This window comes from Astatotilapia calliptera, chromosome 7, assembly GCF_964374335.1.
Source record: "Astatotilapia calliptera chromosome 7, fAstCal68.1, whole genome shotgun sequence".
Classification (NCBI taxonomy): Eukaryota; Metazoa; Chordata; class Actinopteri; order Cichliformes; family Cichlidae; genus Astatotilapia; species Astatotilapia calliptera.
In genome coordinates this window covers 46,411,820-46,437,919 of record NC_137428.1, presented here as the reverse complement: position 1 = coordinate 46,437,919, position 26,100 = coordinate 46,411,820, and the positions used below count along the sequence as shown (strand labels likewise).

Sequence of the window (26,100 nt, the reverse complement as noted above, 5' to 3'; positions counted from 1 at the left end):
TTAACAAACCATAGCTGCAGCACACTTTGCATACGACGGTGTGCACATTGTTTTCCTCACTATTGATTCACTTTTTTCTGAGTTTAAAAGATCTGGTTTTCTCAAGGCTGAGATAAAAACATCAGATAGATGTAATAGATTTAATACATTTAGTAAATTCCTCTTTGATCTTTTTGACAAGCATGTTTTTGTTTGTCTGTAATTTGAGATACTATGTTTCTGGGTAAAGATATACTACACACAAAAATATACATTAAAAAATCAGCTCTCATCTTCAGCACAGGCAGCTGATGCCAGATTATGGTTTACTCAAACTGCCCAGTTGTAGTAACTGGATGGACTGAACAAAGACAGGTTTGCAGTGTCTCTAATTGTCATTTTGGTAGATGTAATTATTGTTGTCAGCAAACACACTTGTGAGCTGGTAAGTCTTTGAATTGCTGATCTGCAGCAGAGAGAAGAGGTAAATGTTACCTGCAGCGTCCTTCAAACAAAAAAAGTATTTCTGTGGGAAGTATTTAAAACATTGCATATTTTCAAGGCACCTTGACAGTAAATGGAGTTTTCTTTTACCCCTTTCACTTAAGCACTGCTTCTGAGGCTTTTCAGCCTGCCCATGATTGGAAATGTATACCCAATCTTTGTTAAATGTCTTTTGGTGCGTCAGCTGCCTTGGCAGCAAATAGTTTGCGAAAGAACAAGCAGCTCCTTAACACCCTAAAGAACCAGAGCCAAAATCTCTGTTCATTTTAATATTTACTGCCATTTGAGCACAGTAGGTGCCTGAACACGTTTAACTGCAGAAAGAGGTGAGTTTGTATTTTAAGACCTCTATTTGCCATTTTCAATAGACCCCTGCAGAGGTTGCAATGGAAATTTTTTATTTTGGATCTACTTTCTTTTGGCTTCCTCTTAGTATTTTTGTTTTATTCGACCTAATCCAGAACTTTTACATTTCAGTTCATCGTACAGTGCAAAGTGTAATTATGTAACGCTTGATGTGCTAAATTATTTCAAATGGAGATGTTAAAGTATGCAGCCACTTGCTATAACCACCGCTGCAGCTCTTCTGTGTCGTGGCCTGCTGCTCACTTATGAGCTTTCTGAAATCTATTAGCATAGCAGTTATTTAATTTTGGTTGGTTATCACAGATCGTACATTTTCCCCTTAATGCCTAGTGCATCATATTTCATACACAAGTTTTTTTTTAAGTTTTTGAGACTTTAACAACATCGGTATGACCCCCCCCAAAAAAGGCACAATAAATTGCACATTGCATTTCTAAGCAAACCAAACGTGTTTTATTCTTAAAAATTGATGGAAGGTTTAAAAAAACAAAACAACAAAATGCTTCAATTACAAAGAATTTGAATATTCTGGCCATAATTTCATGGTTCAGACTTTAAATGATTATTACTTCCAATGCTAGCCAGTACCAAACTGAGATCTCAACATCCAGCTTTGTGTTTTAATGCCTCCTAAATTCATTCAATCACAAACAGCCCAGCAGAGCCCTGCCAGGAACATAGACCCTCTCATATGAGACTCACAGACAGTTTGGACTTCAACATTCTCCTCAACCATAAGAATGAACAGCAGCAAGGCCGTTAGATCCTCGCTCTCTATATTGTTGAAATAGGATACCTTATAATTACATCTATTGAACACGCTGCTTTGCACATGGCTTCTTGAGGCTCTTATTGACTTGAGAAGGGGGTTTATAAGAGCAAGTGAGGCTGTTGTCAACACTTGAATCGCTCATTTCTTTTTCCTATTTCCTGTTATTGTGGGACCAAATGATATTTGGCTTTAAACAGTCTTGGAGCAAGAAGAGCAGCCATATAAGCTTCTGCTTCAACACATGTGGCTGTTCCAGAGGTACTTGAAGCCCTTGATTCTGAACCCCACATTCTCCTGCTAGTATCTGAGAACCTGTTTTCTGGCTTACGTTGATCATGTGGTGTCTGAGGCACGACACTGTGCTCTTGATGTGAACAGATTTTATTTTTGAAAATTTGGCTCATCCAAATTCAGACTTGCTGTCAGAAACACCCACATTCTCCTCGTGTGTCCATGACTTTTTCAGGAAGTTATTGCTTCACATGCTCAAACTCTTCAATTTATTGATGCTTGTAAACAAAGGAGTTTGATTCTGTTGCTCCCCCTGAGGTATTAAGAGCACTGATGACTCATGCAGTGAAATTTCACCCTCCGGCATTGCACTTGTAAACCATTATTATCATTTTTAATTTGATCTTTCAACATAGACACGGTTGATTTTTCTGACTTTGGTTTTAACCTGTTCTTATTTTTGCATGCTTTTTTTCAGTGAGGGGGCCCTCGTGATATTTTCACTTACGGTTGGACCAGCCTTTGTGGCATTTTAAATGTGCACTGGTGGCTCTGATCAAAGCACAATCCACATCAATATCATTCAAGCACATGTAACTTCGGTTCAGTGTGTGTTGTGCTGTGACTGTCCTTCAGTGGTCCTGTTGGCATTAACCTGCATGTTAGCCACAAAAGTTATTCTCATTACATATGAAAGATTTGCTACCAATCCACCTAAGCCGTTAAAGAACACAGTAGTTTAATACAATGCCTAGTTAGCACAATCATGATTTTCACTCCATACGTCATAAAACCTCTGCACGTAGTGCAACACTCATTATAAGCTAATGTGTCATATGCGTAATCATAAGAACCAAAGTACAACCATGGCTGTAGCCACAGTCTGTCTTTTATCTGCCTCAGCGGCAGACAGCTAAGCAATCTAGCTCTTCTATCTAGATGCTGTGACTCATAGTGAGTGAGTCTGCTGTGGCCACAATCAGTGGGGTCACTTACAAAATGCAGTATCAAAAAACAGCTTGGGCTCTCTCTATAGATCAGAGGGAAATCAAACTTTATTATGACACAATGAAAACTATTTGGTCTGTGGCTCTTTATTTGATCATTTCCTTCAAATGCGCCAAAAGTATATTTCTTAAAAGTTTAATAAAACTAATCCGATCTTGTCGGATTTTGGAAAATGTTAGCGCCTGGTTAGTAGTTGGATAGCAGACTGTCTGGTCAGATCAATCCCCAGATATTTCTGTGTTCCCCATGTCTCAAAGAGCAAGATGGGCAAGATACTAAACCCCAAGTTTTCCCTGATGTATCCATCGGAGTGTGAGTGAGTTAGATAAAAGTGCTTTTGTATAGATAAAACCACTATGTGCATGTATGATAATGTGATTGACACTAGAAGAAAGTGCTTGAGTTCTCAGAAAGGAGTAGAAAGGAGCTATAGAAAGCCTGGTCCATAACACCATAAACCTCCATTTCATCAACAGGTTGGGGATGCCAGTGCAAGATTGCTTCGAACTGTAAGCTCTCAGGCCTTTCATGCTTGGTTACTTGGTAGCTTGAAGGAGCAAAGACAGAGGGCAGGGTGGGTGAGTCAATTAGTGTGTGAAATAGATATCCTCTGCTTTTTTCCAGCCCAGCTCTGCCCTGAGCACAAAGTGTTCATCTGTCAGCAGTACCTAGACATGAGGAGAGTGTTCGCTGTTGTTTGTGCTAGCCTGGTGACCATCTCGTCTGATTATATGGTGCCTGAGGACTCTGAGGTAACTGTGTCATATCTCTATGGTGACTGAGAGCTTAATTCAATTCAATGGGTATGACACACTAGTTTTTTTCCCCCTTTTAACCTTAGAATAAAGATTTTCTAGAAGCAGCCCAGTGCTTAACTATTTTTTTTTTTTGCATTTTTAATAACCCAAGATTTTGTGCCTATACAAATGGCAACTAAAATAATAATAATAATGATAAAAAACATTGGAAGATGTATTCTTCCCAAAAAGGACACAAAACTACGCCAGTCTCCAGGCGTAGATTTGTGTTTGATCAAAACCAATTTGTAAGTGTTTAAAGACCCTAACTAGATGTGAAACTGTTGGAAATGTGGCAAGCAGCCCTATGATTTCAAATCCTATGATTTTTATAAGAAGATACCCTTCCTTAGTCAGCGCTGTTGCTAGGCTTTATTTATAAGACAATCAAATCCTAAACAAATGGTGCCGAAAAACCCAACGACAGTGTTTTTAGTTATTTAAAGTATTAGCTTTTATTATGAAAGTCAAGATGTACATTATTCTTTATAATAGCTTACGTTTTAAGTGGTTAAAACACAGGGCGTGTGAATTGAATTTGGTGGATAGTGAATATAGTGTTTGATTAGGCAGGTAGCGAATAGTGATTTGTCACAAAATTACATCTGAAAAATACAAACCCATTTCCAAATAAGCTGGAACGTTGTGAAAATTGCAAACAAAAACAATGCAGTGATAAGCAAATCTCATAAACCCATATTTAATTAACAAGAGGATACACGTTCAATGCTTAAACTGAGAAAAATGTGGCATTTTAAGAAAAAGATATTAGCTCATTTTGAAATTGACTGCAGCAACACATCTCTGCATGACAAAAAAGTTGGAAGAGAGCCACGTTTATGCTGTGTAGCTTCCCCTAAGTCTGTAAACATGTGGGAACTCAGGAGAACGGTTGCTGGACTCGTGGGAGAGGAATGTTTTCCCATTCTTATTTGATATAAGATTCTTTTTCTTCTTTGTCATATTTTTGGCTTCCCATGTTTTCAGACTGTGTCATTTTACTGACCTGTTGCCAAATTATCTGAAAAATGTCCCACCAGCTATTTATGTACCAGAAATTGTTGTAACTTGAATTTCATTTGCCCTTCACCAACTTTTCTGAGACATGCTGCTGTCACCAAATCCAAAATGAGATAATATTTTCATGAAATATTAAAATGTTTGAAATGTTTACGAGCAAAATGGGTTTACAAGATTTGCAGATCTCATGAACCCATTGCATTTTATTTTTACTTGAATTTTACACAATGTCCCAAAATTCTGGTAACTGGTAGTTTGGTAACTACAGTAAATAAATAAGCTTTTCTTTTACAATTGTGCCTTTCTCAGTAATTACTTATATTACTTGCAGAAGCATAAGGTGCTGCGAAAAAGTATTTGCCTCCTTCCTGATATCTTATATTTCTGCATATTTGTCACACTGTTTTAAACATTAGACAAAGATAACCCGGGTAAATACAAAATGCACTTTTTAAATGATGATTTTATCTATTAAGGTAAAATAACTAAATGCAACAAGGTCTTGTGTCAAAAACGAAACCCCTAAACCCAATAACAGGTTGTGCCAATCTTAGCAGCATGGACTGCAATTACACATTAGCAATAACTGGCAATGAGTCCTTCACATCACTGTGGAGGAACTTTGTTCTACTCTTCTTTGCAGAATTGTTTTAATTAAGCCCCACTGGAATATTTTTGAGCATGAACTAATTGAGATGTTATGCCAAAACATCTCAATTAGATTTCAGTTTGGACTCCTTGTGAGCTCATTGCTCTTTGTGTGTATTTAAGCCATTCAGTGGCGTACTTTGGATCATTGTCCTGCTGCATAACCTCAGTGCACTTGAGTTCCAGGTGATGCCGTCTGCCAGGATAGAGTCTGTTCGGTAGAGAGTTGCCAAAGCCTTGATGCAGGAAAGCAGCCCTAGACCATCACACTACCACCACTGCGTTTGACTGTTGGTATGATGTTTTCCTTATGAAATGCTGTGCTACCTTTTACGTCAGGTGTAACAGGATGCAAACCTTTCAGAAAGTTCTGCTTTTGTCTAATCAATCCACAGAATATTCGGGAATCAAGTTGTTTTTGGTAGATGTGACACAAGGTTTTGTGTTCTTTTTGGTCAGCAGTGATTTTCACCTTGGAACTCTGCAATGGATGCCATTTTTATCTATTCTCTTTCTTAGTGTTGAATCATGAAAGCCTTAGAAATGACTTTGTAGCCCTTTCTAGACAGAAAGATGTCATCTAATCACAGTTAAATAATGATATATCAAGAAGGGGCAATTACCATTTGAAATCGGACGAACTAGGTTTGTATTTACAGAATAGTCAAGAACAGTGTTTAAAGTATATTTTTCTTTTACAAATACTACATCAAAACTATTATCTTTTTGTTTTAATATAAAACATTGTTAATAGCCTTAAGTGTGTAAGAAGTGCAACTTAATAAATAGCTTGAGGACTTTACAAAAAGCAAAAAGCTTATTTACTATCATCTAAAGTGACAAATCTAAACATCTAAAAATTGGTCTTTGCATCTCTGTTGGCAATTAAAAATGGGAAAACCTTCTATCAATAATGTAGGATTATAAGTAGCGCACGCACAGCCTCAGTTAGTGTCTTGCATGTATTATTTCATGTTACACTGATACCTAACCATCTGTTACTTTGATACCTGAGAAAATTATTCATATTAAACAAGGATATGTTTTGCATCTTGCAAACTCTTTGCAAAAACATTTTTGACCAATTTTCTGTGAACACGTTTAAGAATCAACCACAGTACTCTTGTATTAATTTGTTGGAACCCAAGTTGACATTTCTTACATTCTTCTTTTTGGCATGGTGTGATGACGATGCAACAAAGTTCCGGAGACACTAAAAATTGCAGAAAATGTGTCTTTTTGCTAATTTTGCAAGCACAGAGCATGAAACAAAGAGCACATGTGAGGAGTAAAAAACTGCAGCTGGTGACTGAAGAAGAACACATTGCTGAGTGAACCGGGTTCTTCAAACGTCTGTGTCCAGCGGGGGAGGGAAATCGAGACACGGTGACAGAGAGTCCTGACTGTGTGTGGAGCTAATCCCAGTGTCTGAGTCTGTGTCTGTAATGTCTAGAGGGGACAGGGTGTGTTTGAGTTTCACTGTCTGAGAAATGCCGCACTGGGTCTCACTTTTCCCTTGGACTGTTATGGGCTGCTCCTCCTCTGTGCTGTCCGTGATTTGCAATGAGCTCAGCTGGGCGGCTAGCTGCCAGCACTCTTGATCCTTAGAAACCAGTGTATTGTCAAAGTACTTTATCTGCTTGTCTATTTCAGCAGCTTGGTTGTGAATGGAAACACCGGTGAAGAGGCTGTGATTCAGTTCGCCCCGCAGCCTCTCGATTTCAGCAGTATAAAATGCTTCGTCTGTGTCAGCGGGGATCCAGGAACCAGTGGCCATTCCTTCCTGGTCTTCATCTTGAGCCAGAGCGAGGCTGGCCTTCCTAAGCTCAGCGTCAATTTCATGGGACAACTGGAGGATGAGTTCCTGGTGCCTCTGAACCTCCATGTCCAGCTGTACAACCCCATCGCTGGTGTACAAGTATTCTTGCAGCTGCTCCTCAATGTGTGCCTCGGAATTTGGACTGCAGGCCTGAGCCAAGGAAGTCTCCGACTTGGTTTCTTGCTGGACTTGCAGCTCAATCCGCTCAATCTCTGAATCTAGCTCCCTTATCCGCTGGATCTGCTCTCTAATTGTGTGGTCCTGGTTGAGAATAAGTTGCACCATCTGGTCGATCTCCTCTGCACCTAGGGAGCTTTTGCTCTCCATATGAAGTTTCTCCAGCTTTCGGAAAGCTTTTTTTACCATGCGCTTTTGTTTTTCCGCTGGCAGAGACTGGGAATACTGAGCACGACCGTGCTCACATCGCTTCAGCTTGGCCCCTTTGCACTTTCCACCTTTCTTAGCAGGCTGAGGCACGAAATCACTGGTTTTAACTAGAATAAACTGTATGAAGGGCCTCTGATCACCCCAAGCATACCAGAGTCTCAGTATTCTGGTAAGAGGTGGCAAAGCTCTCTCGAAACCCTTCCACCGTTCAACGAGACAGAAGTCTTTGGGTTCTCCATCCAGTAGCCGCTTGCTCTCTGGGACTGACTTGTGATCATCCAGCAATGCCTGAATCATATCTGCACATGTCGTATGCTTTGTTACTCCACAGACAACCTTCTCTTCATTGCAGACAGTAACTTGGATCTCCTTTCCTACCACAGGCTCTGCATCTTTTGTCCTATGCAGAAGACAAAAAAACAAAAGTTACAACTTTGGCTATGCATGAAAACTTGGAAATGCTTTCTTAAGTTAATGCTCTACAATGTTTACACTCTGTGACATTAAAATATAACCCTTCATGTTTCATTGCATTAAGGCGGGTTTGGATTGCTGGTCGTGTTTCCTTCCCCTCACCTCCAACCAGTTGGGGCAGATGGCTGGCCCCCACTGAGCCTGGTTCTGCCGCAGGTTTCTTCCTGTAAATATGGAGTTTTTCCTTCCCACAGTCACTAAAGTGCGACATCTGATTTTTGAAGTTTTCTCTGTTTTCTCTGTATTATTGTAAGTCTTTAACTTGGTGTTGTGTTTTGGTGCTTTATAAATTGAATTGGAATACATTTTTAGTGATAGTAGTAGTTATGTTCACAAATTCAATTCTAGACACGTGCATTTGGGGATTAGAAATGCTCCTTTCTAGACAGCAGTTCAACAAAAGGGTTAAAAAAAATGTAGTTAGATAAATAATCCCAAAAGGAAATTTAGACAGCCATATTTCAACATACTTGCCATCTGAAGTAAAATAAGTCTCTCTCTCTATAATACTTTAAAAGTTGTTTTCCTATTCTAAGTAGTATGTTTTTATGAATGCATCCTTATTTGATGGCTTTCCATTAGGTCAATGAGCAGAAAACTACATTCAGTCATTTTGTGCTTCCTGGCTTGATTCTATTACTGTTTCTCATCGTCTTACTCATCAGAGATGATCACTTAATGGTTCGGTTCTGAGCTATTTAACCTCAAGGCCCTCATTAAGTTTTTGCATGGATCGTAAAACCTGTTCAAAAATTGACCTCTGATGGGCCGAAGATATTCATTTTTTACATCCTTAATGAACCACCGGTAATATTCAGGACCTAATATCCAGTCATTAAATGATAGGCACCGGCAATGCAGACGGCCACAAATAAGAAGATAACATCACCAGACATTTAAATCTGATTTCAGGATAAAGAATGATGTATCACTCTATTATTTATATGAAAGATAACATGTTAGGAACATTCTGCGATTCATGTGTTTCATTAGGGAATCTCTGACTGCCAAGTTTCTGTCTTGGTGAATTATTTAAAGTTAAATTCTAGTCTTCAGGGAAAAATAAGTGACACATAATACTCCTATAATTGCAGACAGTTTAATCGCAAAGAAACCCAGAGAAAGATTATCCACATAAAAATCACAGACACAAAAAAGTAGAACTCCTCCTTTGATGGTTTAACTGCAGACTGATTTTTGTGGGTTAAAGGAATGTTGGTCTGTGGTTTTTCAACCCAAAAGACAATACTTCTTTAGTCAGTTCACAGTAATAGAGAAAAACATTCTTCTAATCCTGGATAATATCACATCTACGAATAAAAAAAGGTTGAAAAAATTAGCCTTAAATAACAAAAGCAGAAAACATCAACAAGGAAATCTGGCTGTAGCTTGTCAGGAAATTTGATATAGTGACACTGATGGGTAAAAGGAATGGGCCAACACACTTGTCTGGAAGTGGGATTTTCATCTAAGCCTTTTAAAATTATATTTCACTTTACTATCTAGATAAATCTGAAGTCTTATCTATATTTACAATGTATTAAAACAGACTTTGGGATTAAAATCAAGTCCTTTGTTTAGCCCAGCTATCAAAGTTCAGTGTTGTTCCTCAGGTTGGTATGCAGCAACGTCTTCACATCTAAACCCTACATCATGTACCTGCTTTGCCTTTATTTGTTCTGATAACCTTGGCCGAATGCAACTTATGCTAATTTACGTCACCAATGCGGGAGGAAGCAAAAAAACCAACCAACCAAACCAAAAAAAACAAAAAACAAGCCACATCCTATTAAGATAGGATACCCCAACCTGCATGTCTAAGACATTGTGTATATTATTCAAAGGGAGAAAGAGGCTTATCTCTCAGTTTGTAGATTTGACAGACTGATACCACAATGTATTGGTTCCCACATAACACATGAACACCCAACTGGAGCATAGTGTAAACATCTGGCGAATAAGGTCTCAGGAATGCAATTCATAGGTTGGTTAATGGTTATTGAGACTCTTGGAGAAAACCGGAGCAAAGCAAATACCTGAGCTATGTGTAGGCCAAACAATTCCAACATGCCTCAAGCATTTAATAGACAACAACCCTTGTTGCTTTGACCATGGAATTTCCAACTTCACCCAATACAACACAGCCCCAGTGCTACTGCTGCACAGGAAAGAAAACAGGCGGCGTACCCAGTACACCGTACATAGTGGCCACATGCTTAAAAAATGAGCTTATCTGACACAACAGCTCAACATCATAGAGCAGTCAATATGTGTTAGGGCATGAACCATGGCATCAACTGTGGCAAGTTTGTGGTGTGTTTGAAAAAGTCTTATTATAATATAATACAATACATTATTTCACTTTTTAACCCATTACTTTTATTAAACATAGTGTCGTTGTCAGCTTAAATTAAAATGCTATGTACAAAACAAATTCATTTGGATGAATTACGAGTGGTAAACCTGACCAATTATGCATATTTTATTTATTATTGATAAAACAATACTTAAAGGTTACTTTCACATGTGCATTAATGGGTCAAAACCTCTCCCACCTTCTCAGCATGTGATGAGGAATCCAAAAATCAGAGCAATTTCATTATATGGGGCCAAAAAATATTTTGTGAGCCACTGTTATACTGTATTGCAAGGATGAAAGAATGGCTGAGGCAAGAAGTGCAAGGGCACGAAAGAAGAAAGGTAAAGGAAAAGGGAACAAAATCATAATTACATGTTCAGTGCAGCATAGCTATACTACACATCTGTAAATACACAATGCAGATGTTTCCATTAAACCTGAACCTGTCACACACTGTCCTCATTTCTAATCTTGCAGGCGAATAAACATGCTGTACATACACTGGCTATTTCAGAAAGGGTGACCCAAGGCCACAGCTGTGCAGGAAGACAGTACAGTTAGGCAGGGAAACACCTGTATTTGTCTCAGGCCACAATCACCAGCACTCAGGCAACATCCTGCCACTATAGTTTTATGCACTGTAGGAGGAAGGGAGGAAAAGAGATTCCATGTTGCTCACTATGGTTACTTTTAATTTTCATTCTACTGTGAAGAAAGAGCTAACAGTTTCTATTACGCGTTATCACTGGAACACATTGGAACTGAAAGCAAATGATTTATTTGGACGAAAAAGAAATAAATATTTCATTTATTCATGAGAATGACTTTTATGAGTCTAATTTAGTTTCCAAATTAGTTAAAGGAATATTTATTGTTAGAGTTCTTTGATTGTTAAGGTCCAGATACACATGCTGCAACTAATGCCAGTGTGAATTGACTTGGAGAATGTCTAAACACTGTAGCTTATGCAATGCAGCCAAAATGGCAAAGCCTCAATGATTCCCAGCAGTTAGTAGATGTGAAGTCTGTGTCCTGCTGTGGCAGAACTTATTGAAAGCTCTTGGTATCCTGCTTTGCATTTCTGTAGCTAACAGCATTATCACTTACATTTAAGGCCCCTGTAAGCCTCAGAGTTGTGAGTCAACTGCTAGTACATCAAAATCCACATAAACTCCCAGCAATTCCTGGAAGTTTTCTGTCACTGACACAACCTTGTAAACAGTACCTAACTTGCACTTTTATGGCTTTTTACATTGCTTCTTATTGAGGAAAACAGCAATTTTTATCAGGGTACTAAAGGGTATTAAAGACGGCTGTACACTAGCCCCTCAGCCTAAACGATAGCATATTTTTTCTTTAAAGCTGTACCTCATAGAACAATGATTCTTCTGCTGTGTTTATTTTGGAAAGAATACTGCAGGAATATGACTCCATTAATGGCAACTTGAATTGTGCTGGCTTAGCCTCACAGACATCACCACTTTGACTTACTGTACTGGCTGAAATGTGGTTAACCAGAACTTTGCGGTGTTTTTTAAGAGCAAACAATTAGATGCATGGCAAACTGTTAGGACTCTGACAAGAGATACACAAGTAGTGCATGCACTGCTGCGCTGATTGCATCGCACCACATACTTTATGAGGGCTGTCACTTTGGGTGCCATTTGATATTCATAGCTTGGGATTACACAGCAGTTCCAGACGCAGCAAATGAGGGTGCCTTCATAGGTCACACTGCTGGGTGGTAAATGACAAAGCTGACACTGATAGTGTAATGAACTCAAAGCTAATGTTGAATTACAGCTTCAGATGACACATACTTTCAAGAAAAACTAAAATATAAAGCCCTTATGGGTGAAGACGGATGTTGCACGGCAACTGGCACAGTACAGGTTCGACTTTAAATTCACACTTGAATGAACCCGAGAAACCTGAGCAGACCCACTTGACCTCACCTTGAACTTAGAGGCAGAGATATCCAGTTAGAACTGGGACGTGCGGGAGGAAACTACCCACACGTCTAAGTTCAGTTTAACCTTAAATTATAGGAATTTCCGTACCAGCTTCTGTGTTGGATGATTACGTTACGGCTGCATTGCGGTAGCATATTGTAATGCTCATAATGACAACCTGGAAGGAATTAACAGTTCCCACTTGTGTGATAGGTTTGTAAGGTACAAGTTACCACAGAGGCCTGTATGCTGGTGGTTTGAGCAAGTCATAGCAAATGACAGAGTTATAGCTCTAAAGTGTCCCGACATGTTTTGGCAGATCAATGACGAAAAAGAGATGCAAATATGCTCAACAGAAACAAAGCTTTGATAGCAGATAGGCAAACATGTCCTTTAGCCTCTGCTGTCAACACGTCTCACTATGGAATCGTGAGTATATTTGGATTTGATTATATTTGCTGCTGATAAGATCACAGGTTTGCTTTTACAGCTCAAAACAGTCCTGAGTGAAACGATCAAACTTACCCCAGATAGATTAATTCACCTTCTATGCAGCATCAACCAATTCAAAATTAAAATCTGTGTGATTTATGCTAACGCCTTCATTTTGTTTGTGGTTTTCATAGCTGTAATACCTCATAATTAGCACTTAACACGAGGTTGATGGAAAAGTCACAAATTTTACTGGCATCTTGATCTGTTCAGTTAAGCCAAGCTAAGTACAATCAAATAAGTAAACATAAATCCTCAAATCACAAATGCTAACCTCAAGTTAAAACCAGAAAAAAAGGCCTATGTGCAATCCAACATTTCTTACTTACTCATCCTGATTTTATGACTAAACTAATGCTGACTGGAAGAACAAGTTCTGATAAAAAGTTGTGGCTGACTGGATCAACTAGAGATGAAGTGAAGACATTTTTCAGCTGTATTTCCTTTAAAAGGAAACTGAATGTGCGCTGCAGGATATGACACAATGCACTGCAGACTCATGACCTCTGCACTTTTTTTTTCTTCAAAAACATAAATGTCAATAATATCAGACAAGTGAAAGGGGACAATAAGAAGCTTGCATTTGCATTTCCTACACTAATCAAAGTTTCTCTTTCTTCGAGACCAACACTTGTAGTTTATCTAACAAATTATAGGTTTGACTGGTGTATATAAAACAATAGGGGTTTACTAAAAAAGGTAAGATATAGAAATCCAAGCCAAAACAAATAAATCATACTAGTCTAAAGTATCTACAAAGTGTCTGTCTGGCTTGGCTTTAACACAGAGAATGCAGAAGAGAAACTATTGGATGCTGGACAGGAGACGTTTCCTCTTGTTCTTATCTGAGGATAAGAATGAGGGATTGCTGAGGAAATAATGTGACTTTTTTATCTGGATATGCTGATCTCTGGGAAGACTCCTTCCCTGATAAGCATCTGTGAGCAGAGACACAACACACCCTGTTTGTTCCTTTCCTATGTGAAATCGCCCACCCCTATTATCTTTTGCCCACAGGAAGTATCTAAATCACCATAACAACCCTTTCTCATTAAAAGAAATGACTTCCCCTGTCCTTTTTAAACACAAACGGTCTTTTTTTTTATTGCTTTCAGCAGCCTGCAAATTTGTATTAATCTAGCAATGTTAAAAACTAATTAACAATGCTATAGTGGTGGCTTAGTGCAAGTGGTCACTACATTGCTTTGGTCACATAATTCTGAGGCTTGTATTTCCTGTTGTTTGAAGGATCAGACTCCCTGATTTTAGTATGGAATATTCCAATATTTTTTACATTTACCAAATCAACATTAACGTTTTCTTATTTTGTGAATATTTTGATGCTTCGGCTTGCTCCGACTGCACATGTTGTCAACATCCAGCTCAAAGTTTCACCTCGAGTAGGAGCCAGCCTCAGGTGTCTCCGAAGTGAAGCGTTTGACATGTCTAAAGATCTAAACACTTGAGATAATTATAGGTGCCTCGATGATAATTACTATGCAAGAAAAAAAAAATAAGACAGCCACTGGAGACAACTTCAGTCAGACTGTTTGAAGTTATCAAAGATAATTCATCTCAGCTCTGTGTGATGTGAAAATGCATCAATTCTGCTGATGGTGCCTCTGTCAAAGTGTTGTAATTTAGCACTGTACACTACCATACCTCTCAGCGTTGTTGCTGTGTTTGGTGTTAATTGAGACCCTTAATGAGTAAAGCTAATTAAAACCCTTTAACTTTCCTTGTCTTGATCTTGGCAGCAAGGGATTCAATCATGACCTAGATACTCAGAAAGAGAACTCTGTTTACCAGCTCTGCACAACAAAAGTCTGTAGTCAACAAAAGAAGCAGAATGTCTACACCAATAACAGACGACAGCTTGTGGCTCAGTAACTCTACTTTCCTCCTTGCCTTTACAGAACTGTAGCTGGACCCCAGCTGCAGAGAGAAGCACATCAAAAGGCCAAGCTACGCTCTTAGGGAAATTGCAAAAAGCAAATTATGGTAATACAGATTACATGATCTCTACTACTTTGTACGTGTACATATGTGTGTGCGTTTTTTTATAATAGCAGAAGAAAGTCCAAACGTTTACAAGCTAATGTACAGTAGGCCTGCAGTGTTGTAAACAAACAAAGACCACCACTAAAAGGCACATCACTCATTGGCACACTGATAAAATCGTTCATGTATAGTTACATTAAAAATGTAACATGAAAAATCTTAACATGTGCACACACGGACAGGTTCGCCAAAACTGGCTTTTAATTAGTAAAATTAATATATATTACTCCCCAAATAGTATTAAGGAAATTAAGAATGAATTGGTTTAAGATAGTAATAACCTTGATGAAAAAAAGGACGCTCAAAATCTCATATTCCACGGAAGTGTATATTATTTCCTTGGAATTCAGTATGGAGGTTTGTCAGTTTTTCTAACTGGACCGGGGAGACATCATTTTTTAAAACAATAATAATAGTCAAAAAGATGATATGCAGAACTAAATTAACAACTTAACTGCGTTTTATTTTGTGCTGCTCATTCGTAGTTCGATGCGCGCCGAGTTGAGCGTAAATCGTCTCCCTCACGCATTTCATTGTAACGTCTTTTTTTAATGCTCGAAGTTGGGGGAAAACACACTCAACAGGTTTAAAGAAAGCTCATACTCATCTGATCAAGTTACCTGTTTTTCATTCGGGCTTTAAGGAAGTTTTTTCCAAATGGAGCCATGACTCAGGAGCACAAGAAAACAGACCGGCGATCCAAAGTGAGTTACAGTCCAGGCATTGTAGGACGTCGGACACTTATCGGAATGTTTCAGAAAAGTTGACGGGTGTCCCGGGTGCAACTCTATCCGCCCCATCCGAAAAGCGGAGGGAGGTGTTTCCTACAGCCAAACGAGATTTAATGGTGAAACTCTGCCCCCTTCCACCTGCAGGAACAACCTGAACGACTAAACGAAACACTTTCTTCAAAAGGATACTCAGCTCTGCAGAAATACGAAATAACGTAACAATTAGAGAACATTGTAGATTATGTTGAAATATTAGCGGAACTATAATATAAAATATAGAGCAGATAAGGCACAGAATAACAGCATTTCTTTTCATGTATCCACCCTGCTGACGACATAAAAAAAAGCTGTAATGTAATGTTACAACATGTTTACATTACAACCCAGGAAAATGTAACATGTTGGGTTTTGATAAATGGTCTTCCTTTCTGGATCAACAAATGTTACATTGAGATGAAACAGCCTGTTTAAAAAAAAAAGTCTAAGAGTGTTTGACGCTGTAAATCTCTCAAAGAGCACGTGGTTTTTCAAGCTGTCCTAACACATATTGAAATTATTTAATTGTTTTTGGGGGTTAATTACTAAATAGGGTAGCCACAAAAACACACAGCTAAAACAACTGACTGAGCATTACTTAAACTCATCGTTGAAAGTGATTTTAACATTAGTGTAAATGCTGAGAGCAACAGCCTCCACACTGAATGTGATTTAAACACAATTAGCTTCTTTCAGAATGTAAATGAACTGACTCGTCATTTTAAAAACACTCTGAATCTTGTCCTGACATATGGTACATCATAGAAACTGAGTATTTAACAGTATTCCCTGAAAACATGTCTTGTCTGACCATTTTTTAAATTTAAATTTACAATAATGGGAATACATTTCATTACAGTGGAGGTCTCTCTGAAAGTGCTGTAACAAAGTTTAAAGACATGATCCTTGCACTGTTATCTTCAATAATACCATGTACTGACTCATGATGCGAGCAGCTACCTGAATCTTACTCCTTCAGAGACAGATTATCTTGTTACCTATGTAACAGCCCAACTATGACTCAACAAAGCAGAGAAACGTACAGCTTTGTATAAGTCACACCTGTCTTAAAGCAGGCAACTTTTAAACTAGGGAGGAAATGGCATTTCACTAAATTAGAAGACCTTCTTCTGATCTGGAAAAAATACTTTGCTACTCTTTAAAAAGCCCTCAATGATTAGACATCTGATAGAGGAAAACAGTTTCTGTTCAGCAGAGCAGCCAGGCAAAGAGTCAGAGCTCTGCTGACCCAAGTATTCCTTTGACCTTAACTGCTAATGACTTCATGAATTTCTTTACAAATAAAATTAACCATTAGGGGAAAATTCTTCTGGGTTCTGGGCTGGGATCAATACTATTGACAGCACATGCTTCCCTTAGACAATGTTAGTAGAAATAACTGCAAAAACTTTCATTGCTATGTTGATAAAACTCAGTTTCTCATGAAGGCAGGAGATACAAATCAATTACTGAACCTTCAGATGTGCCTAATAGACATGTAAGCCTTGATGGTACTACCTTGGGCTCCAATAACACTGCAAGGAATCTTTGATATATTCACTTATTCTTTCATATATCCTTCAGTGTGCATATTAAAGGTATTGTTACGTTCCCCTGAGGGGTCTAGGCGGTGAGGGGGAAGTAACGAAAAGTGTCCGGGTCAGAAAAAGGAGACAAGAAGGTATGAGGGTTAAATTACAGAGTTTTATTAAAGTAGCTCAACTAAAAGAGACGGACAAGCCGCTATCACCATTTAAGAAAACAAACAAAACTCAGGCGTTGGTCAATAAAGTAAAACGTAAGCCAAAAAGAAAGAGCAGCTCACTAACTGCAAATACACCAAACACTCAGCTCACTAGCTGTAACCACACAAACATACAGCTCACTAGCTGCAACCACACTACTGGCACTCTGGCCCAGAGCTCACCTTTCCCTGGGCTTAAATCTCCTTGATTACTGACGAGAGTCAGCTGCACAAAAGGGAAAGGTGGCACCTCAGGCAGAAGAGGTGGTGGGACACGCCCACACAGGCACCTTCAGGAGGAGGCCCTGCTAGGGCCGTAACAGGTATATATAGGACTACCTACAATGACTGGACTCCTGTAAATAATTATTATCTGCTCGTTCAGAAGCTCCCTGAAAAGGTTTTCATTTGATCCAGATGTTATGGTTGGGCAGATGTGGGGTTTTCTTCTTGGTCTGTCTTTCTTTCTCTCTCTGCTTTGCCTCCCTATGTCCACTCTCGGCCTGTGCTGTCTTTCTTCTGTTCAAGTTTCCTGATCCATGCTTCACCAAGGAGTTCTACAGACATCATCTGAGCTTTGAAGACAGAAGGACTCACCCTCATCTCACCTGCCTCCCCACTTTCCACCAACCCACTCACTACTCCTAAGGTATTGTGTCTGTGTGCCAGCAGTCCCTCTTAAATCCCTGTTCAAGCAAATTACAAGTAAGAATTTTCTCTCACCTCTAATAACTTACAGAGACTTACCTGCATGCACTCTGTCTCCTTCAGTAGAGACTCCCATAAAGGTTGTAGCATTCTAAGTCACTCACCTACCCTTTACTATCTGTTCAATAAACACGTTAAACCCATTAATGGTTGTCGGTGTCTGCTTCTGCAGACACATTTGCAGTTAAATGTTACATCAGAAGGCTGCAGTGAGAATTCTGACAGGGACTAGAAAGAGAAATCCTATTTTTCTACATCGGCCTCTCTTCACTGGCTCCCTGTTAAATAAAGAAGTTAAAATTCTTCTCCTCACATACAAATCTTTAAAGGAGAATTTGAGGTGGAACTTTCAGCTATCAGGTCCCTCTTCTGTCTCCTTGAATTTAATCGTTATTTATTATTAATCTCTGGCTCTCTCAGCATGTCTTCATCCTGTCTTCCTCTCCTCACTTACAGCCGGTTGTTGCAGATGGCCGCCCCTCCCTGAGCCGGGTTCTGCCAGAGGTTTATTCCTGTTAAACGGGAGTTTTTCCTTCCCACTGTCACCAGAGTGTGACATCTGATTGAGAAGTTTTTCTCTGTATTATCAGAGGGTCTATAAACCACATTGAGGCAACTGTTGTGATTTGATGCTATATAAATATAATTAAATTGAACTAATTTGACCTTAATCGGTTCCCAGTTTGGGAGACAGACAGGTTCTTCACTTTTAAAATTAGGCTTAAAACTTCCCTTTTGATGTAGCCTATAGTAAGGGCTGGATCAGGTGACCATGGACCATCCATTGGTTAGCTGCAATAGAGTTAGGCACCCAGAAGGCTTCTTCTTCACTTACCTCATCTCATGTTTTTTCCTCAGGCTCAACCGGTCACAACAAATGGCTCCCCCTTTACAATTTTGTGCAACAAACAGTGTTGGTCAAGTTACTTGAAAAAAGTAATCAGTAACTAATTACTGATTACTTCCCCAAAAAAGTAATCCTGTTACTTTACTGATTACTTATTTTCAAAAGTAATTAATTACCTAGTTACTTAGTTACTTTTTAAAAACACGATTTACAACCTGAATAGGTAATAAAGCGATAGATCTTTCAGCCCAATTCTACTTTTTCTGCATAATCCATCATACAAAATGTTATCAAACGGAAAGGTCCCTTTTTAAAACTTGTTTTATTAGTTTTAATCTTTTAACTTTATGCATCAAGCAAAAATTTAATTATATGCACCATTCTCTGACTGGAAGAAATTTGTTTAATATTTAAACCTATTTTCTGCACATTCCAGCACATAAAATATTTTTTTGTGTGTGTTTACACTCAGTCTTTCAAATAGATGCAAGTAAAACACAGCAGAAAATAAATAAAATCAAAGACTAGCGGTCCTGTTGCTCTATTTTCACCTGTAAAGCAGGAGTGGGGTAGCTGGAGGTTTACCCTGGTGCAGGTGTGCCGCAGCAGTCAGTGGAAGAATCCACGAGTTTCTCTGTGAATTTCCCATTATGTCGTAGCGCACTCGGTGCTTGTTTGGAAGTTTAGGGGTTTTTTTGCTGTAAAAAGAAGTTTTCTTCCCACGCACGATGGACGCTAATGTTTTTGTCACTTTTTATGGGATCAAACTCAAAGTAAGGTCAGTACTTCCACGCTTTAAACGCTGCACGCTCATACTCTCTCCCACAATTGATATGTGATCCATTGTTGATCTGCACACAGCTGTTGCCACGAACTTCGCACGTCACTGTCATGAGACATTCTCGCAAAAAATCACGGTTTTAGTAACGCAGTAACGCAGTAACGCAGCGTTCCTACGGGAAAGTAACGGTAATCTAATTCCCGTTTTTGCAATAGTAATCCCTTACTTTACTCGTTACTTGAAAAAAGTAATTGGATTACAGTAACGCGTTACTTGTTACTTGTTACTTGTAACGCGTTACTGCCCATCTCTGGCAACAAAACCAGAAAACAGCTCTATTTAAACTACACTAACAAAATGAATCAGAAATTAGTGCATGAGTTTATATTTGCTCTTAAGTTCATAGAGTAAGTATGCTGATTTAAAAGTGTTTTCTATGGAATTAAGCAAAAATATAATCCTAAAAAGAGAAATAAAGTTGGAGGATATTTGATGGAAAGCTTTCAAAAATCTACCAAACAGACCTGGTGGTAAGATTATTTTCTTAGTCATTGTTTCCAAGGTCCTCTTAACAAGTTGTAAAAGCCAGGTTAAGCTCCAGTGAAAAAGCTTTTTATTATTAAAGTCAAAAACAGAAATCCCAATATCTGCAGGTTGTGGACTGATTGTGATGATCATGCAATGCAGTAATAAATTTCAAGCTATTTGTTGGTTTATGGATTACATTTATGTCAGCGGGAATTTATAGTAGAAAAAATAACTATTACAAAGTAAAACCTGCTTTAGAGAAACATGGACAGAGTTGTGCCTTCACGTTAATTAAATTGTAATCGTCACCAATATTTGAGCCTTTAGCATGTAGTGGTTTTGTTTGTTAACCAAGACAACAACCTGGTGAATTAGAAAAAAAATGAAAAGACTGTTCAAACTGTGAAGCAAAAAGTGAGCCTGATTCGTTCATCCTGCCTCATCACTGCTGGTACCCATCAGTGGAACATGAGGCAAAACTAACCTCGGACTGTGTGCATTCATGAAGGGAAATAACCACATCTTCAAAACCTTGACGCAAAAACCTTTCACGTCATGATGCCGGAGTGTCGTCGGATGAAACATCTGATGACACAGGAGAATGAGTGGGATGTGGTAATGGGTGGAAAGGTGGGGATGGAGATGTGTGTCTGTGTGGGTGGGGTAAGGGGGGGGGGGGGGGGGGCAGATGCTGTGACATCATTTTGGCTCTTATATACCCAGGGAATGGAGCCCACTGTGCTTCACATCCCAGCAGCAGAAACTGCTTAAGTGTGTATAGATCTGAAGAAGAAGAACAAGAAAAAACAAAACAGCAGCTTCACTAAATTGTGTCTCCAGCCTCTCTTTGTCTGTGTCTGGCCCCTAACCTTATGGACTAGATTCCTCCTCAGGTGAATTCTTCAGTGTGGGATCCTTTTTTTTGTTCTTTTGGGGTATTTCTTTTCAGATTTTTTTGTTCTGATCAAGATGCAGACACAGTTGGCGTGTATGCTTCTCCTCTGTTTAACATGTGGTGCACTTTGTACAGGTAAGCACTGGTGTTCTTTCAACAGGTTTTCTATGTAGAACTTTATGGATTTATTCACAAAACAGGTGCATCATACTGAAATGTTGCATGTGCATAAAAGAAGGAAAAATTACTGCAAATATTTCTGAAAAACCTTGAATGGCAAAGTTGGTTAAACAGGATGGTTTTGAGTTTGGTCCTTTAGATTAAATACTGAAATAACCTGATTTGTTCTCTCGGGAAAAATCAGAGAATGGCGTGTGACTTCATGACATAGCTAACTTTTAAACCTCGGTTTATTAAAAAAAATAACTGTATAAGTGAAAATCTTAATTTTGCTCAAGGATTACAGCTCTTTTAGGCTACTATAAAACCCCTTTCCCCCTCAAAGATCAATTGCCTCTTCCATTCTTTTAAATCCATGCATAATTTGTGCTTTGTTTAACTGTCAGGGTGCACTGGGACTCAGGCTGATCAATAGTGTCACCTGTTGAAAGCTTAAAAGTGGCCATAGTCACATGTGAATATGGGCTTTTATGACAGTTTCACTTCACCTCTTCCAAACACGGCACAGCAGAAAAAACTATTAATGTAACTATTAATGTAACTTACACTATTGTTCTCATTCTTTGTTTGATCTTATGTTAGGGAAATGAAACTTAATTAGTTTCATTTATTTTACATTAAATGCAGTTTACACTGAACTATTTCCAATACTCAAAATGAGAATGGATTGTTACTAGATGATAGTTACTTTTGGATCAATAACCAAATAAAGGACAACTTTTATGCATGCGCGCACATAACACACACACACACACACACACACACACACACACACACACACACACACACACACACACACACATATATATATATATATATATATATATATATATATATATATAGGGAGAGAGAGAGAGATGCACATGGAATTCTTATTGATATTATGTGTTGCTTTTTGTCACTGTCAGGGTGCACGGGGACTCTGTTATCAATAGTGATGAAGATGACCACCATCAGATACCGAGGGCTGGGTTTCTTCACCACTTTACTATTCAAATGTAAATGATGAGAAACTATACTTAATTGTTAATTTAAATAACATTTCATTGAGGACTGAACTAAACTACACTCCAAAAATATTTATGCCCAAAATACTGACTTCTTTAAGTAGTTGGATAACATGTCAATTTTTTTATGTTGTTACACAAGTAGAATGTAAAACATTAAATTTAATGGAATCAGTTCAAATGAAACCGACTGAGTATACATTTAGATTAGACTTAGTATATTTGTTTTAATTATACTGATTTATGTTTATGTTTTATTTATGTTTTTTGTTTATGTTTTATCTTTTGTTTTGTGTTTTTATTTGTGTGAAATCTGAATGTTGTAAAGCTGTTTTTCTGTAACTGACAGATGTTGACCAGGAGCAGCGAGCGCTAGAAGAGGAACTACTCAGCAGTCTCTTCACTTCCAAGGTATCTGGTCTTTTTACATCTGTGATATCAGAGACTGGAAAGAAAAGCTTCATCCTGCCGGGTCGGTCTCTGACCTCGCCGATAAAGGCTTTCCAGGTGTTCTTTCATGAAATCTACATCCACGCTTCAGTGGCAACCTCAGCTTGCGGTTGTGCTCATGCTGAGTGGGAGATAAATAATTTACCACAAGAGGCTTTTTATGCCACTCAGGCTGCCTGAGCATTTACTTTGTTTTTTTTAAGTCAATTTGCTCTTTTTAAAAGTGTATCCAGTTCAAATGTGCTCAGAAAAATAACAAATAATCACCTTTCCATTTGCTGCAGTGCTTTGAAACGAGGAGAAAATAAGAGCTGAGATTGGGCATTCTAATTCAGTTGTAACCTTGAGCTTTTTATCACATTTATCTGATGTCTGCCTGAGGCTATGCAAAGATCAGGTATGAAATCAGTGAATGTGGAACCAAAGGCACGCACAGACGGATGGCCGATCCTAATAGGATTCAGATGGACCTGGCAGCATAGTTACGACACATCTTTTACCGTTCTTGCTGATGAAAAACTGCGATGCTCACACGGAGACATGACGGTGACAAATCAGCCATTTGATTCATAGCTGCCGATGCTCAGAGGTTGCTCAGGGGTGATGATTGTAATAATAACTTGCTGCATGACTGACAGACTGCTCAAGAGGCTGGAAAGTGCAGTATGGTGGAAGATAGACCTAATTGTGGCTCTTTATCTACACACTATATATTTGACAATAAAATTGACTGATATACTCCTCCCTTCCTTTCATCTGATTAGATACCACGGTTAATGCTCCATTGTGGTTTTTCATTCTCTACTGAATACAACTAAATTACCTTCTTATTACTCTGCATAGTGAGTCACTGACCTCTGTGTTCAGTATCGTTAGTTGTTCCGATGCTGGAATTTAGATTGAACTTTTGCGTCTCTATAAAATGCAAGTTTGTGAACGCTAAAGAGCCCAGGAGACTAACGTTAAGGTAGAAATTTCCAGTGAAGCACCACAATCTTTCATATGACATTACAGCACAATTGCATGGCCACACTAACTCAGCTAGTTTGTCTTTTGTGCATGGGCAATTTCCAAATGTCAGCTGCCTATGTTTGATCCTGACGCTTGTTCATTTGATGCCACTAAAGCTTTTATCCACGTCTCCTGCCTGGCAAACAAAAAGAGTTTTCGTCTTTATATTTGAGGATACTTCCACTGGTCATAAATGATGAGTGAGCCTCCCTGACACTGACATCTTTGACTGCAACATGCACGTGACAGCCAGTACACACAGAGGATTCTGGGGGCTCTTTACCATCTCACTGCACTCTAGAGACACTAGATTATAACTCAGTAGTCTCACTCTGTTCACTCTGAGTGCATGTGTCTTTAAGAAATAATAGGTGCTTAGATTACATTGTAAAAGTCTCACATGCAGAATCCTCAGTCCCTTTTTAAAGGAACTACCTGAGTATTTACTGCTGCAAATGCAAAATGTACAACATTAAAAGTGAGACTAAGGTGTAGTTCACAATACTGACTGTATTCTGTTTGCTCAAACATAAGCTATGAAATGACAAATATCAAAATGATTAAGTCAGATTGAGGTATCGAATCAACAGTTTGGCTGAATTTTAAAATTATGGCCACAGTTTGTGATTACAGTGTTGAGGACGCGGATTGAGTAATACCTGAAAATGTCGTTTTTCAGTCAGATCATTTCTGTCAATATAAATGTTTCACGAGAGAAAACAATCCCCATTAAACCAAAAAGCTTCTAAACCACCTGAAACATCAGCCTCTTGAGTGGTCAGTACAGTTTTCACTTCACCCAAGTTCACAAAATACACGAAAACACCAACGAAAATATTGCTCAAAGCAGGAATCTGATTAAGTGATGCACTCTGAGTGTTAAAAACCCAACCACTCAATCCATTTAACTGTCTCATCCTGGTATCTTGTGCCCTCTGTGCAGATGAAACAGAATAAGCAGAGTGCCCCCTATTGGCGCGTGTCTCTGGCCAACCTCTGTAAGATGCTGAGCGCCCTGCGCCAGGAGGCGTGGAGTGGGGAGGAGGAGGATGGGGGTCTGAGGGAGGGGAGCCTCCAGCTGCTGGATGAAATGTACAACTTGCAACACATCTGCCGAGTACTGCAGAGCCGGGAGGAGAGGGTCAGACAATCATCTTTAACTTACTTTCTTTTGCTGTGTGGGCTACTTTTCAAATAACAACATTGCATACCCATATGGAAAAGATATATAAATCTTATAAAGTTTGTATCTGTCTTGTGTGAAACTTGTATGAAAAGCATATAAGTGTGAAAACAGATATAAGATCCCTTGAAAAATGATATAATGAAACTTGTATGTTTTGGATACTTACTAAAACAATGTATGAAAGTAATGAGAAAGTGGCCACTTTCATAAGTAATCACATATAAGTTTTTACTATTTCTTTTCCATATGGGAAATTATGGATAGCTAAGGAAATTCTCAAAAGTCCTAATCTCCTACCTAAGCTACTTGTTGAGAAGTAACTGTCAACCAAAAGCCCAGTCAAAACAAATACACAGACTTGTGTACATACACACTTACTCACTCACATCGCCAGAACACACAGGAGTATGTGTGTTCTCCCCTAAAGCAAACACACTTCATTAAATCTCCCCTCTCCCCCACTTCGCCTCCTCATCTCTTCCTCACTCGCTGTCATCGTTTTTCTCTCCACTTTTGGCTCCTCGCACTGTGGCATTTCTCTTTTTTTAAATGTTAACACAACACCTGCAGATTAGCAGTCAGTACCAAAACATGTTTGCCTGCCGCCCGCCCCCCTCACACTCCCTCATGTTGCGTGACACTCATCCTCTGCTGTGTCTCCCTTCACTCCTCACAGCTACTCCAAGACTCTCTAGAGTATTCAGAGGAGAACAGCGACGCTCCACTGAAACGAAAGTCACCCTACATATTGAAGAGGCAAGTGGGGCACATCACTAAGACTCGGCGGCCGTACATCTTAAAACGAAGTACATTTTACTGACATCCCAGAGACCGCAGCACCATTTTAAGGGACCGGACCACATGTTTTGTGTAATTATGTGATTGTGTTTATTTTCTGTCTTCTTGTAGATGCAGTCTTTTTTTTTTTCCTGTTCCTTTTTATCCAATCAGACCCTTTGATTGTATGTCCAACAGAGAGGCCTGTCTTTATCCTGCTCCTGAAAATAAAATCCTTAGCATCAAAGAAATAGTGTATCTCTGAGAAACTGTATTTATGTATGCTATTTATTCACTGCAAAATAAATCTATTTTGTTTCAGAAATTAAAGGATTCATGATACAAAACCA

General features: G+C 38.8%; 2 protein-coding genes across 5 annotated transcripts; one reads left to right on the top strand and one right to left on the bottom strand.

The window, feature by feature from the left end:
- Nucleotides 1–1,279: 1,279 nt before the first annotated feature.
- Nucleotides 1,280–15,646, bottom strand: rassf9 (Ras association domain family member 9). The gene is made up of 2 exons (XM_026175024.2): nucleotides 15,490–15,646; nucleotides 1,280–7,931 (listed from the first exon to the last, which is right to left on the bottom strand). Exons 1-2 carry the CDS (start codon nucleotides 15,534–15,536, stop codon nucleotides 6,671–6,673), a joined length of 1,308 nt encoding a protein of 435 aa, XP_026030809.2. The 5' UTR covers nucleotides 15,537–15,646; the 3' UTR covers nucleotides 1,280–6,670.
- On the top strand, nucleotides 14,737–26,100 carry nts (neurotensin). Of its 4 annotated transcripts, XM_080304567.1 has the most exons (6): nucleotides 14,737–14,809; nucleotides 17,909–18,029; nucleotides 22,228–22,317; nucleotides 22,676–22,737; nucleotides 24,731–24,928; nucleotides 25,650–26,100. In XM_080304567.1, the coding sequence occupies exons 3-6, from the start codon at nucleotides 22,257–22,259 to the stop codon at nucleotides 25,791–25,793; spliced, it is 465 nt and encodes a 154-aa protein (XP_080160693.1). In that variant the 5' UTR covers nucleotides 14,737–14,809; nucleotides 17,909–18,029; nucleotides 22,228–22,256; the 3' UTR covers nucleotides 25,794–26,100. The 4 variants fall into 4 exon arrangements, with proteins under 4 accessions (XP_080160693.1, XP_080160692.1, XP_080160691.1 ...); XM_080304566.1 differs by lacking the exon at nucleotides 14,737–14,809 and having other exon boundaries at nucleotides 15,683–18,029; XM_080304565.1 differs by lacking the exons at nucleotides 14,737–14,809; nucleotides 17,909–18,029 and adding an exon at nucleotides 20,930–21,274.